Below are 14,826 nucleotides of genomic sequence, written 5' to 3' on the forward strand. Positions count from 1 at the left end.
CTCCCTCATTCCACCATCCGCAGTCCCCTCACTCGCTGCATCTGGTGAGGGTCATTCCTTTCAGCGTGCTTCACCTCTTTCTGTCTGTCTTTCTTCCTCATCCTCTGAGTGATAGTTGCTGTTCTGCAGGGTGACTCTTGCGTTCTGTATCAGCACTGATAACAAGGATCACAATTCTGGGAAAATTCCTGCTGTGCTGGAGAGGCCCGAACATAAAACAATGAGAAATACATATTGTTCAAGTAAAAAAACTCCTGATATTTGATGATATCTAAAGATTGCAATAGTCTGAGTAAAGGCTGATAAAGGATGATAGTATAGAACTTGGCAAGGTGCCACACACTGCAGAGCACAGCCGTGTAGATTTTATTACAGTGCTTAATTTAATTTATATTTCTCCACTGTCCAACATGCATGTGAAAAGGCACTGAGCCCAGAAAAATTAATACAGCATAGCATCGAAATACTTTTGTGTGGAAATATTGTATTGCTACACTGAAGCCAATTTTTTTTAATTGCATAAGTTATAAATATTGCAAATACAAATGAAACTTTTAATAGCTTACTAGATTAATATAACTATTTGCTTTGACAGTCCACTACATTTACATTTTGCAGCAATAAAAATAACTTAACTGAGATGAATGGACTGAAAACTTTATAAGAGATAAGAGATTAAGAGATAATACAAATGTTGACAATGTTTTCCTTTGGAAATTACAATAGATTATATCACAATACTTAGCTTATTGCAGCCAGTGGTGGATGAAGTTCCCCAAAAGCCATACTTGAGTACAGATTTCTTAGCAAGAAATGAATTTGGTAGAAATTAAAGTCACCTATTAGAATATTACTTGAGTAAAAGTCTTAAAGCATCTGATATATGCTGCACTTAAGTATAAAAAGTAATTTTAGGATATTAAATGTACTAAAGTATTGAAAGTAAAAGTACAATTAAATTCTGGTCATAAAAAAGCAAGAGATCAGAATTTTTAGAATTATAACGATAACTTCATAAGATGCTCCACCTTAAAAATGGAGCCTGAAATACACTTGAAGAAAAACAAGGGTTTTTTTTTCCTTTCCCCTCCATTCTTCCCTTGGTCCAGTCCTACTTACTAACTACTTCATGGGGCCTCTGGTGATTCACAGTCTTAGTTCAAACCTGCTTTAAAATGCAAACAAATCATAGGAGAATATTACTGGCTGACAATGTAGACATCCAAATCACAAACAGCACCATAAAAATGGAAAACATCACTTTCACCGTTCTCAACCCAGTCGAGCTAATGCACTCTATCATTTGAAAGGGTCCCAGGACCTGGCCTCTAATGACTTTAGCTACTGAAGCTCTTTCCTCATAAACGGACGAAAACACACAATGCTAACTCTGCAACACCTCTTATGGGGATCGGATTTGCTCACAAATGGAAGGCTTGAGCGTAGGTGAAGCAGTTGCTGTGAGCATAATGGAATCTATGGGGGCCACAATCTGTTAATGTACCGGTGAGAGGAAATCAAGGCTCATGAGTCTGTTGGGCTGTTAGAGTAAGAATTCAGTGAGCTCAGGTGAGCCACTTTCTCATCTGTCAAACAACAAATGAAACCATCTTCAAGAAACTTCAGACCTTGAACTGATACTTGCAGTCATGCTGGGGCGTGACTTGTGAAACAATGTATTGATTTAATCAGCTGACAGGAAATTCATCAGTAACTGTTTTTGTGAATCATTTCAGCCATTTTATCAACCAAAAGTGGCATTTAAGTGGAAATAGACACATTTTTGCTTTAGTTTATCATTATATTGTAAATGATTACACAGTGTAATGGCCAAAGACAATGACACCATGGGCTTTAACATTGGTTCCCTAAGTGTCGGTTTCACTGTACAATTCTGTCTACCACTGGATACAAAAGAGACGTGTATAGTTATACACATTATGTTTATAGTGTACACGACACGCCCCAACAAACTGTGCCCATCACTAGTACAAGGCAAACCCACTAACCCAACAGTTATCTGAACTCTGCTTCAACGCAACGTTGTAGTGAAACACTTGCAGACTGCAGAGGGAGCTTGAGATGAGTTAAGTACGTAACATACTGGATCCAAGCCAAGGCAACGTTGGCTTAAGTTAGGTGCAATGTAGCGATAACGATACATTCACTGGCCTTTGATGGTATGCATTCTCCGGTTGCGTCAATGACCAGCGTACACTACATGAAAGTGTCCAGACTTTGCTCTGATATGCTCCGACTCATGTCAAGAGCAGTCTGTACCCTTCTTAAACTTACAGTTTCTGTGCCAAATTGCCAATGTTTTGGACATCAATCAGCACGCTTCTTGGAATGTTATCATGAGTGGAGAAGTCACATAGCATCACTCAGTGGAAACGCAATTGTGTTTTGACATTTTGAAAATATCACTTAAGCTTTTGCTCAAATCTGTCATGGAAAGCCACCTAGTGTAAGTTACTATCCCCAGCAGCAAACATGGCAGAACCGAGGTATCTGTGGAAACTCTTAACTGATGAGAGAAAAGGAACATGTTGCTAGGCTCTGAGGAAAACGGAAAGCTCTCTGGTTGTCTGGTGCCAGCAATACCTCTTGGGAACGTTTGGGTGGGGTAAAAAAAATGTTTGTTTCCACTTGGACAACAATTTGTCCTTCAGAGTCAATGTCTCCCCCCCGTCTTTCCAGTAAAAAGGACTGAAAGCAGTTCTCCTAAGCACATGTCAAAGGCACAATTAATCCTAAAAGAGGTGTTAAACATCTCATAGATTACTAGGCCAAATATAAGCCAACAAACACATAAAACTATTAAGGAAATTCATCTGCAGTTCTACTAAACTGCTGCATATACTGTGGTATCAACCCACAAATAAAGAGACAAAACCAGTCATATAGAAGATTAAAAAGTCTTATTTGAAATGCAAGAAGCAAAAAATAACAGTTCCTGTTTTGAGGTGGAATGTTACATCAAGTTACAGTGATGAACGGGAAAAGACGAGTGTTGACCAATATTGTGGAGGAGCTGATAATAACAATCGATACTGGCTTATCATTCGTATTGATCAGTATTGATATGTGGACAGACATGGAGATAGAAATCGAAGTGAGAACTGCAGCAATACGTGTTTTACAAGCTGCATTGCATATTGGGCCATTTTTTCCCCATTTCATGTTTCATGTCTTTTTCTGTTATAGCAGTTATTTTGAATTTTCAGTTACCTGTTCAAAATGACTAAGTTTAAGTTGTAAAATATCCTACCCAGACATATCTTTAGCACAACTCTCCATCAAAATTTAAGCGATTTTGCCAAAAACATATCTGTCATAAACAAATACCAGCCAACAAATCATCATTGGATTTTAATTAGTCTCAAATATGAGTTATCAGTTTTGGCTTCACTCTGGCTCATAAAAAGCAGGATTTTTTTCAGTTGTTATAGTGACCTACTGTGTGGGGGGAAAAAATGGTGTAATTTATCTATCCAAAAGCAAAAAAAAAAAAAACTTCATTTATTATTTCTTTCACTTTGCAGACAATCTTAGCACCACATTTGGCAAAAATACAAAATCTAGACGGTGATGACAGAGTCCTTCTGTAAACACATACTTTGTCCCCGTCACTGCGGAGCCAGTGGGATACCTCTGGCGTCGGTGACTTGGCCCTCCTGCAGATTCTTGACCAGCTGAGCCAGCCAACGCTTCGTGGTGGTGTCGTCCTTCAGCACCTGGGCGAAGGTGCTGTCTTTCAGCTGGTCTGGCAGACACTGACGCAGCGCTTCTCTGGCTCTGAAGGAAGGAACACCATATAAGTACTTTTTTTGTCGACAGCATCTTGCTATTAAAGACAAAGCTTCTCATGTTGAGGGCTCCAAATGGCAGCGAGAGGTAAATCTATTAAATAAAGTTATTATTATTCAATGAAAGGCTGTACTTCTCTACCTACAGTACATCAAGACTACATACACATATATGAAAAAGTCATGCAGAGAAAAGGTGATTCCTCAGATAAAGGCTGCTATCTATGGAGGTTCTCCTGCTTAATTTATTTTTCAAGTATAAGCCCTCTTCTGCATTATGCTTTCCTGATATGCATTATTACTAATACTGAAAGCAATACTAGCTATAATGAGCTATACCTTACCTATCAGGTTGATAAACAAAATATTGGTAAACGCCGGTTAAATACACTAGTCTCTTTCACAGGAAATTGGTGAGCAGAGTGCTTTGCTGCGTCACACATGCTGGATTCATCCATTAGATGCTGCAGAGGAGAGGAGCTGCATCTTTGTGCTCCTCTTTAAAATAACTTTGGATCAGAGTCGTTGATGCAAACAACACGGACCTTTTGATATTAAAACACAAATCCAACTGGTCAATGTTTAACTTTCAACTGATCTGAACTTGATGCGAACTCCAGTGGGTAAAATTCATCATACACTGGCTGATTATTAAAATATATCCAGCCTGACTGCTGGCACTCTTCTACTTTTGTGGGGACCTTTTCTATCCAGGGTTTCCCACACATTCATTTAAGTGTGGCAGACTGCAACAATTAAAACAGCTGCTATCACAAATCTCCTATTCTAATTTTAGAGCTGGATTTGGGATTATAACAATTAATCGACAATCAATTAATCGATCATTAAGAATTTAATCGAATATGTGAAATTCAGAAAAATTAATCGATAGGCTATGCAATGCTGTCAAAGGATATGCAATATGTTGCTGTGAGCGTTAATTTAGGAAAAATAGCATTTGGTATTGTTAGAAATAAGCAACGTTTTTATTTTAGTGTTCTTTTATATTGATTGATTGTTACTTTTACCAATAATCGATTAAGAAAAGTGCTTAAGATTCGCAATCCTAAGCTGAATCATTCATTAGGAGCACTGTTGGGGTATATATACGGTTTGGTTATTCATTGCCACACACTCTCGGAGTGCAAAGCGAACTCTGGGCACAGATGGAGAATGTCAGGCACATTAAAATGAAACTTGGTTGTTCATGCTGCTGTGTCTGAAAGTTTGCATTCACTCACAGCAGCTGCTCCTCTCATCAATTGACCTGATCAGCTGTGAACAGTTTGTCGGATCAATTATTCACCTGGTGAGTCACAAACTGCTGCTGTGGAAAAAATGAACTCAAGGAGAGCTCCGCCTGCTCTGTGTTCATAGACCCGCAAAAAACTCAAGTTTTACAGAGGGGACACAGAATGATACTAAGGCACAAAGGCATGGAAATAATAAATAAATAATATCTTATAATGTCTTCAGTCTTAATTTCAGGCAAAGTGGGGTACCTCCCCCATGTGCAATATTTTCAATCATGTAAAACCAAAAATTATATTGGCAATAGTCAACAGATACCAGAACTCAAAGAGCAATATTTTGAAATTGCTTTCTTTGTCCTTCTAACAGCCAAAAATGCCAAAAGCGTATCTATAAGTCTGTATTCACCAAAAAAAAAAAAAAAATTGAAACGGATAATAAAAACAGCAGTTAATACATTTTCTGATCATTACCTAATAAACAATGAGAGTGTAAATATTACATTGTGACCACAGGCTTACAAGCCATTTAACTGCCAGTCAACACACTGAATTTGTGTAAAGGCTCCCCCTGGTGGCAGTACTGCGAACTTTCTCTACTCTATTGAAAGTTTCCAGAGTCAGGGGGACTGGAAACAATTCAACATAAATCGGCCCTCAATCAAGAGCTGAAGTTAATACAGGTGTGTTGCATTCTGTACAATACTGCTTTACCTGAGATTGTCTGAGAGGCGAAGGTAGCAGCGAACAACATGCTTCAACAGGCGAGCAGACGGTTCTTTAGAGAGCTGCAGCACCATTTTGCCCTGCAAAAAAACCCATCAGATTACATTGTGACAGAGGATCTTCCATTACAATCAATGCAAAGTGTTATATGGTGCAGAGACTCAGAAGGAGAATTCAAACTCAGAGGTTTCTTCAGAGCACTCACAAGGATCATAGCGACGTGGGAGAAACGTTCATACGTCTGACATATATAGGCCAGCCCTGTGTCATCCAGCAGGATCTTCTGCAGTATGAAAGTAGCAACCTGCCAAACAATATGAGGAGAAGAATAATGAGGCATTAGCTGGTGTAGCAACCCCATTACATACCAAAACTGTTAATTAATATATTATTTTTCTGTAACTTGAGAGTAAAAAATATAGACGGTTTGACTGACACTACAGCCGTTTTAAGTTCTTTTAATTCTCAAAGAAAAGTAGCAGGTCTGATGATCTGCTCTTTATTTAATTTTTTTTTTTTACGGTAGTTAAACAGTGTAGGTGATCAACAAGAGAGAAAGACCCAGGTTTTTATCTATAAATACACACCAACAGTCAAGTTAGCAGGGTTCCTGCAGCTTAAGGCAAGTTACACTTTTCTAATGCCACTCAAAATTACACGGAAGACCACTTTTACAATCACCAAAATTGAAGAGAAAAAAATGTGCTGACATCAATTACTTAGAGTCAACACGGGAACCCTGGTTAGGGTATATGTTAGTTAGAGGACTGCAGAAAAGGCAGCTGGAACAGTTGCGTACCGTCTTGGAAAGCTCACTCCCTGATTCCATAATACGGAGACACAGTGGGATGATTTCAGTGGTGAGGAGGAAGTTAATCACTTCTTGTTCATCTGTTTTGACCAAGGCACCTGCAGCAAATACAAGAAGGCAGCTTGATGAGAATAATGAAGACACAATTTTGTGGGAACAACCTTAAATCAAGAAATTAAAATGTCAAAGTGGGAATAAAGTTTACCGATGACTCCAAGGCTGGTAAGTCGCAGGTACTCAAATGGACGTGTTTTGCTCACAGTGTGCAGAAAGGGGTAAAGGAAGAGAGGGATGTGAGCAGCAAGAAATGCAGATCTGGTGAGGAACAAAGAGGTAAAATCATTTTAATTAACAAAACCAGAATTATATGCAGTGAATATCAGATGCAAGCTACAAGGATGCCTTTACAACTTCATTGATTTTACTGACAATAGAGACAAAAATACCTACAGCAGTATTACATGCAATTAACTTGAAGAACAAGAAATTAAGGTCCACTTTTCAGATGTATCGCACATTTCTGCTACATTGAAAAGAGACATTATTAAAAGGAAATTATTTAGATGTTATGTCTGATAAAGAAGTCAATTCTAAGGCTTTACCTTTAATATTCACTGAAGAATTATACCGTCACATCAAACACTTACATCCTACATACAAATCTCATTTAAATTATTTATCACTGACTATTTGACTGTTATTTCAGAGCAAAGTGTGTCAGATGGAGTGGAAAAATGTCCACTGTCCTATAAACAAAATAGCATTACACAGCTGAAACTTCTTGAGACAGCCTATCATCACCAACATTAAAAAACTGACATTTCCCTTTTAATGAACTCGCTATTACCTTGTCTCTGGGTGCGAGGCAACACACTGCAGAAGTGCCAGAGCATTGCACACTCTGTTAGACTGGTGAGCTGTAAGTGTAGGTGGGTTTATAGATGGATAGATGTTCACTATTTCCTAAGAGAAATAAATAAGACGAGGAAAGAAATCAGTTAAAAACAACACAAATAAAAACATACTATTTGCTATAGAAAAGAATGGGATATTGGGCATACCTGCAACAGGGCAGCAATAGTGCCACAGGAGTGCCAGAGCATTGGTGCCAGGTCTGGCACAGACTCGCGTTTCTTGCTTAGTTCCAGCAAAGCATTTTCTCTGGTCTCTGGACTGGACAACTCGTTGATCCATTGGTAGATCTTCTCTCGGTCTACCTGGGCCAGGGCTGTGACGTTAGTTACAGCCTGGAAAAGATGGGGAAATAAGCATAAATGCATCAGTCATCGCTATCTAGTTAAGCATTGGATACTGTACATCACACACACATTTTAAGAGCAAAACCAAGAACTACGGTTTTAGTTAGGCTTTTAATTGAACTTTATCTATTTATTCATACATTTTAGTCAGTTTCATTGCTTTACTAGATTTTCTGTAATTTTGTTCTGTTAATTACTTTACTAATTTTTACTATTCTTAATATTTATCTATTATTATTTGTTCTACTATTTAGAGCATTTTATTTATCTACTTTACCTATTATAAATATTATATTTGTCATTTTTGTCTTTTATCTAAAAGGTTTTTATCCTGCCTCTGGTGTTTCCTCCACTATGGTGGTGTTTCCTCAGTTCCTAGTTTTAAGTCTAGTTTTACTATTATTTTCATGCTTTAGGTTTGCTTTTTATTTTACCCATGTGCCTATGTAGTTGTGTGTGTGTGTGTGTGTGTGTGTGTGTGTGTGTTTGACTGATAGATTGATTGTATAACAAAAGACATTTCAGCAACTTTGCCTATACGTAATGAAGTTAGGTCTGTTACAACTAGACACATTCAGATAATTTAAATCAATGTTACAAAATATGATGTCTGATTTTGTGAGAGCAAACATGCGTTTACCTAGCTATCTAACACACAATATCAGTTTTCTACTTGGAGGCCCAACCAACGCAAACTGTACATGCAAGCATTGTTCAAAGCCAGAAACCTTTATTTTAAACTCTAGTGGAGATCCCTTAGTTTCTAAAAAATACCAAATATCAAGATGAATTTGGGGAAATATGAATAAAACGAGGTACACATATACATAAGCAGTCATGAAAATACAGAGACTTGGGTTCGAATATCTCACTCGGTGAAATCATTATACAGCTTCAAATATGAGTTGAGCCATGATGCGAAATTTGTGTGTAATGCTGATGGTAAATGTGATGGTTATAAAATCAAAGCAAAACAAACAAAGAATAAATGTATGTTAAAACGGTTGATACTTCACAATGATGTTAAACGGATGTTAAAAACTTACTGCTCCGGTCGCCAGCATTCTCTGAAGCTCTTTGAGTCTTTATGTAAACTTCTGTATCAGCTAAAGTGCTGCGTTGTGGCAAACTAATGTGGCTGCAATAAAACAAACTTGTCGTATCGAACAGAACGAGCAGCTAGCCCAAGCTAGCCCAAGCTAGCTGCTAGCGTTAAATGTCTTGACAAATGCACTCCGGTACGCGCGAACAGTACAAGCAACATAACTTCATTAAGAAAACGGGCTAAAGATTAAATAAAGGTTAATATTTTCATTTATTGATACCGACAACAGCCTCGGGAGGTAAAAACTGAACGCAATTCAGAGAATATGTGTCCAGGGGCGAGTTTTTGTTAGCAATGGCAGCAGCCTAGCTAAATACACATAATTGAGATATCGCGAGAATAAGATGGGAACGCGCTCTCGGTTATCATTTCCGTTGTAAATTTTCACATTCCCGCCATCATCGCGCAGTGTTGCGAGGCGTCGTGTGCGGGTCCACTGTCAACAACATACGTATCAGAGAGCAGTTGAATGCCGGCAAAACAAACTTTCTGCCCTCGGAGGACCTACGGACACGATACCGTAATTTAAAAGTTTCAAGACGGCCACATAAAATCGTCAGGTAAAGAGCTGCGGCGGTTACATCAAACTGTGTCACTGTTTTCATCACCAAATTACAATCAGGCAAATTAGCCAGTTAGCTAGTTCCCGCTAGCCCGCTAGCCGACTTGCTAATGTCGGCCTCCCCCATCCATTCAAGATGAGGGGACGACATCATCTACATCCCAGACACTCGGCTTGGCTGTAGTCTCACCCGTAGCTTATTCTTTGTAACTTTTCAGGTTTTTTTTGTCATTGTTCGTCTTGAGATAATAACATTGACGAAGCTAGAAGAGCGCAGGTCGTAGTGTGTCGTGCACCTCCGCACGTCTTTGCTGCCGCTGTACAGATTGGGCATTTGGCTAGTTCGGTGGCTAATGCAAAAGGCTACAGTGGCTCATTTCAGAACCGTTAGCGAACATGAGCGGCGTGAGTTTCTCCACTTTGTTTGTCAAAATTATGCTGCGACTCTATTGTCTTTGTGAAAGTGTGTCGTTTAACAGCATGTCTGTAATGTTTAGCTGTTGTGGTTAACTTGGAGTTTGTTATGACTTTCCACAAGCGCTCAGTAGTAAAGCGGTGTGAAAACGGGTTAGCTTAATGCGTTATTAATATTTCTAGCGGAGCAATTTTAACATCGCTAATAACACGCATTTTCTAATTAGAGTTTTCATAAGTCCTGTGGTATCAGTACTCATGATTTCTTTCAAATTGGTGTGGTTCATCATTGAGCTCGTTAGCTGACTGGAGCAAAGGCAGTAATAACGGTAATTTCGTCGTACATCTATGGTAAAAGCATGACAATTATAATCCACACTATGGTGACGAAACGTTGATGCTGTGTAATAAAAGGCACACTGTGATTATTGACAGATTTTTTTTTAATTTCCCCCTTGTTTAGGATTTGTTGACCACAAGTCCCAGCCTCCAAAGTGCACCAACTGGATAGTAAGCCATGTCAACCATAGTGCCCAAACTCTCCAGCGGTGGCGCTGTGAAGATCCGCTTTACCAGCCTGGACATGGGCACCACCAGATGGAGAGAAGGAACCTTTGAGATTTTGGAAAAGGACAACAAAGTCAACCTCTGTCTAAGATTTAACTGTGGCGGAGCATCCAAAACTTTCCAGGTATTGTTAATTTCGTTTGAGTTGTATTTATTGAATAATTGGTGCAAATGTTTAAACATCGCTGTGGATTCTGTAGTACCTTTTATTACATTTTCATAGTAACATTTTAAGTAACACCACTCCAATTTTTGGAAAACTAGTTCTCATTTGTAGATGTCATCAGCAATGGATTGCCCATAGAACAAGCAAGAAAATACCTAATTTTTCCTGTAATTGTACTTTAACACTGCCATTTTTTACTTTGTTAAATGAAATTGTTTCCACTGCACTTTTAACAGCAATATTATGAAATAGAAATTAAAAAAAAAAAAAGTTAGGAATACACCACAAAGACTGGATGCTCCACCTATGACTATTTTCTGCCAACACACACATTTGTAGTCTTGACAGTCATGAAAGATAAGTTATCATTTTCACTAAATGAAGGGAACTAAATATTTTTTTTAGTCCTGACAGTCATAAAGGAGTACATATTGAACAAAAAAAGGACAGCTCTGAATGTCTTGTAGACTGAAAGTAGATAACGATTAGGATCATGTAAGAGACCTTGCACATGATAGTTCTAGAACACAGAAAACCAAAACATGACATAAATTGTGTGGCTAAATTACGCTGCAATTTGCATAGACAAGCCAACGAAACAGCCTTTTACACTGTGTGATCATGGCAATCCTGTAGGTTAGTTGTATGTCATACTGTGTGAGATGAGAGATGAGTTGAGATGAGCCTACTTTGCACTTCGTGTCTGATAGTACAGGATCAGCTTCGAGGCATGTTACATTGTGAGTTGATGAGCTAAGTGCAGAAACAAGATAAACTGGATGCAGTGTTTCCCAAGTCAGAATTTATGTGTGTGTGTGTCTTTTTTATTGTCATTCTGTGCACCATCTCTGATAGCAGACGTTTTTGTGGTCGAGTTATTTTTTATCCCTCAGCAGCAGTTCGAATCGCTGCGTGGATAATTGATCAGTTGATCCAGTCAGAGCTGATCAGATTAATGGATGAGAGGAAAGGCAGATTGAGTGAATGCAAACTTTTACACCCAGTGCAATAAATGTTAAATTTCATTTTCATTGCACCTTGTGTTCAGCTGCTCTGTCTGCAGTGAATAACTGCATGGTATGGACAATATATTTCAATAGCATGAGATTATCTTTTTGTGGTGGCAGATGTTTTAATCAAGGCGGCCTGCCATAAATAAATGAATGTGTGGGAAAATCCTGTGGATGATAAATCACGGCAGACCAGAAGGTTTTTTTCTGCGACTTTTTATTTAATTTTTCTCACACTAAATGAACCATGCTTGAAATAATATTAATGCTAAAGTTGGTAACTTTTAAAATAGCTTTTTTTAAACAAGGCAATGCTGATCAAGTATGAATCAATATTCTGTCACTGTAGTACTAAATGTTACTGCACAGCCTATTTCTCACTCAAATATTTTCAGAAACCCGTTTTAGTGTACGGTTTAGCTGTAGAATGAGAAAGTTGAGAACATGAGAAGTCAGTGCTACTTACAGTATTGTACAGTAGTACAGTATAGTTTGAGCGAATTTCACGAGCTGTGACTGACAGCTGCAATACAGACTCCTCGGCACTGATTGGTTATTTTCTTTATTTGCGGCAATATCATTGGAAGAAATTTTTTACCAGATCATAAGTCAAGTACAATTTTTTCACATCAATTGTGACTCTCAAGTTATCTATAGTTTGCTCAACAACCATAATGTGTGTCCTCATCTTTAGAGTAAAGCAATGCTTAAAAACCGCTGGAGACGTGAAAAATGACTTTCGAAAACCTACCTCAACACATATATGTAAAAATTCATGACATCCATCTCCGTAATTAAGCAGTCCTGCATGTTGATTCTCCACATTGTCTGCAATGACCTAACTAAGCCAGACATATTAAATGTACCGGCAGGAATACTGCTGGAATAATGTTGTGTCACCTGCATTTACATCAATGTGTTTTACTTCTGAGTGCAAGTCTCATCATAGGCCTTCTTATTTACTTCCATTTATTTTATCTTATTTGTAATGACAATACACATCATTAAACATTTCTGTAAATTAACCAGTGCCAGTTGGCTAATTTTTAATTGTAGCTCTTTGGCAAGATGTTTTAAAAGGTCTTGCAACACTGTCACAACTAAGACTCTTTATTATGCTGTCTTTCTTTTTTTTTCTTTTTTTTAAACACAGAACAAACAATGCTGGTATAATGTCGATCCATTGTGCAATTTTTAGCTAGCATGTTGGTGTGCCAGATGCAAAAGAGGCATAATGGCCATGATGTGTAAAACAGCAGCGTCAGCATTTAGTGTGACATAAAATACATATGTCAAGCATCACTCTCTAAACAGAAACAGTGGCATAGCATGATAAAGCTATCATTAATCGTCCTTGTTAAATGCTTGCTGATCTCGTCTTCTGCTCAGATGTTAATGAGCTCCTGAATCTTATATTCTACCCAGTTTGCGGGCATTTGCTGCTGTTTTTCTTCCTTGTTAGGCGGCATACATAACACACCCTTAATACGTCACACCTGTCTTGTCTTGAAAGCTATTATTTTTTTATTTACACAGCAGTTTAGCACTGTTACTATCTCTGCTGCTGGCAAACAGGCAGAATAATCCATTCTGTGTTTAAAAGTTTTTTTGCAGAATGACAGGGGGGAATGAAAGCAACATACCAGCCTTGATCAGGCTTTGCGTGATGTGAAAGGGCAATGCATCATTTTAAGAAGAAAAAAATCCTGATGTTTTGGTGCTGTAGGGCACCTAAAAATTGACTGTGATAACCCGAGTTTGGGTCTGACTCTGGCTCCTTTCAACTAATATCATTAGCACAGGTAGGCCAGGCACAATATCTGGTTTGCAAGCCACAAAACCATCAAAAAATGAAGAGAATCTGAAAAGACTGCATCAGAGTCCATGGAGCGCAGCTGCATAGTCATCGGACCCTTGTCAGAGCTGGCTGATGCTACTTTATTTTTGGCCAGTCTATGTTTGTTAGCAAAAGGCCAATTAAGTAGGAAATTGGTAAGTAATTAGTGCACAATTAAATTTGACCTGAATGACTTGAACCATAACACCAATCAGCTGCAGTTGTAATTATTTATTAAAAAAAACATACAAAAGAAATATCTAAAACTACAATCAAGGAATTAATTTGATGAATGTGTATTTTTTTTTCTTGTCCTCAGCTGAACCAGAACGTGAAGAACATCAACCAGAGTTTGAACCGAATCATTCTGTATTTGAAGGACAGCAGTGTCATCACCTTGGACAAGGTGCCCACGTCTGTGGCTCAGAAGACTAAAGAATACCTGGAAAAGCTGAAGTTGGGAAAACCAGGTAATCACTCCTCTGTTCAGTAGAACCAGAAAAGCTTTGATGGTTCACAGCACGATGGAAACCGAATGACTGTGATTCTTATTTGTGATGTTTGACTGATTTTGTTTTTTCTGATTTTGTCCATACAAAATCATTGTTTTTAACTACAGCTTTGCTTTAGTTGTATTTTCCAAGGTAATGCTGAGTTGTAACTGAGACTTAAAGGAGTATTTCTTATACATCACCAAATCAATATTTTCTTTGTTTTCATAAAAAAAAAAAAAATACCAATACAGCAGGCCTCAACTTGTTGGTGCAAATAAATTGCAGTTGTAATACACTCTTCATTACAGCTTTTCTGGGTAGCTACATGTTATTCTATTTTAATATATGATGATGTTTTGCAAAAGAGATAATCATAACCCCCAACTTTATACTGAGTTCTTATTCATTACTTATTTTGCAGTTTTAAAATCCCACGGAAGTGCAAACCTCAGTGTGCTCGGGAACCGCTCTGTGAAAAATGAGACCAATCCGTCAGGAGAGAGACAAGTGAGTGAGAACATGCAACTGCATTTTTAAGTTTTCGTTCAGACAAGCATACGCTTACATTTGGCTCAAATATCCAGATTCCTAACATCTTCCAGACAACACCGAGGCGGCAGAGTGCAGAAGGCAGAGAGGACACAACACCCCGAAAGCCTCTGGGCAGCCCGAGCAGAGCAGCCTCCACTCCAACTCGCACTGGACTCTCTGAAAATAGGTATGATGGAAATTCACATTGCTCTAACTATGCATGTTATGTCATGTAAACTGTTTGATCATTTTAAAACACAACTTGAGGTGATGATTCTCTGCATA

General features: G+C 38.3%; 2 protein-coding genes across 2 annotated transcripts; one reads left to right on the forward strand and one right to left on the reverse strand.

Moving 5' to 3' along the window:
• Nucleotides 1-2,906: 2,906 nt before the first annotated feature.
• LOC121939100 (CCR4-NOT transcription complex subunit 9-like) lies at nucleotides 2,907-9,291 on the reverse strand. The gene is made up of 8 exons (XM_042482227.1): nucleotides 8,902-9,291; nucleotides 7,658-7,843; nucleotides 7,444-7,559; nucleotides 6,802-6,911; nucleotides 6,585-6,694; nucleotides 5,991-6,089; nucleotides 5,774-5,865; nucleotides 2,907-3,798 (listed from the first exon to the last, which is right to left on the reverse strand). Exons 1-8 carry the CDS (start codon nucleotides 8,917-8,919, stop codon nucleotides 3,630-3,632), a joined length of 900 nt encoding a protein of 299 aa, XP_042338161.1. The 5' UTR covers nucleotides 8,920-9,291; the 3' UTR covers nucleotides 2,907-3,629.
• Nucleotides 9,292-9,345: 54 nt separating this feature from the next.
• Nucleotides 9,346-14,728, forward strand: LOC121939098 (ubiquitin carboxyl-terminal hydrolase 37-like; the record flags this gene model as incomplete). Its single annotated transcript, XM_042482225.1, has 5 exons — nucleotides 9,346-9,520; nucleotides 10,400-10,627; nucleotides 13,836-13,986; nucleotides 14,432-14,517; nucleotides 14,613-14,728. Coding segments are annotated over exons 2-5 (527 nt in total), but the record flags the coding sequence as incomplete, so codon positions are not given.
• Between the last annotated feature and the right edge of the window lie 98 nt (nucleotides 14,729-14,826).

Source organism: Plectropomus leopardus, unplaced genomic scaffold, assembly GCF_008729295.1.
Source record: "Plectropomus leopardus isolate mb unplaced genomic scaffold, YSFRI_Pleo_2.0 unplaced_scaffold41, whole genome shotgun sequence".
Lineage (NCBI taxonomy): Eukaryota > Metazoa > Chordata > Actinopteri > Perciformes > Serranidae > Plectropomus > Plectropomus leopardus.

What these genes read in the sequence shown, in the direction of transcription:
- LOC121939100 (XM_042482227.1), bottom strand. An exon ending in GCCTCGCACCCAGAGACAAG is followed by an intron (nt 6,912 to 7,443) that starts GTAATAGCGAGT and finishes GTTCCTCACCAG; the next exon opens with ATCTGCATTTCTTGCTGCTC. An exon ending in GGAGTGAGCTTTCCAAGACG is followed by an intron (nt 6,090 to 6,584) that starts GTACGCAACTGT and finishes ATTGTTTGGCAG; the next exon opens with GTTGCTACTTTCATACTGCA.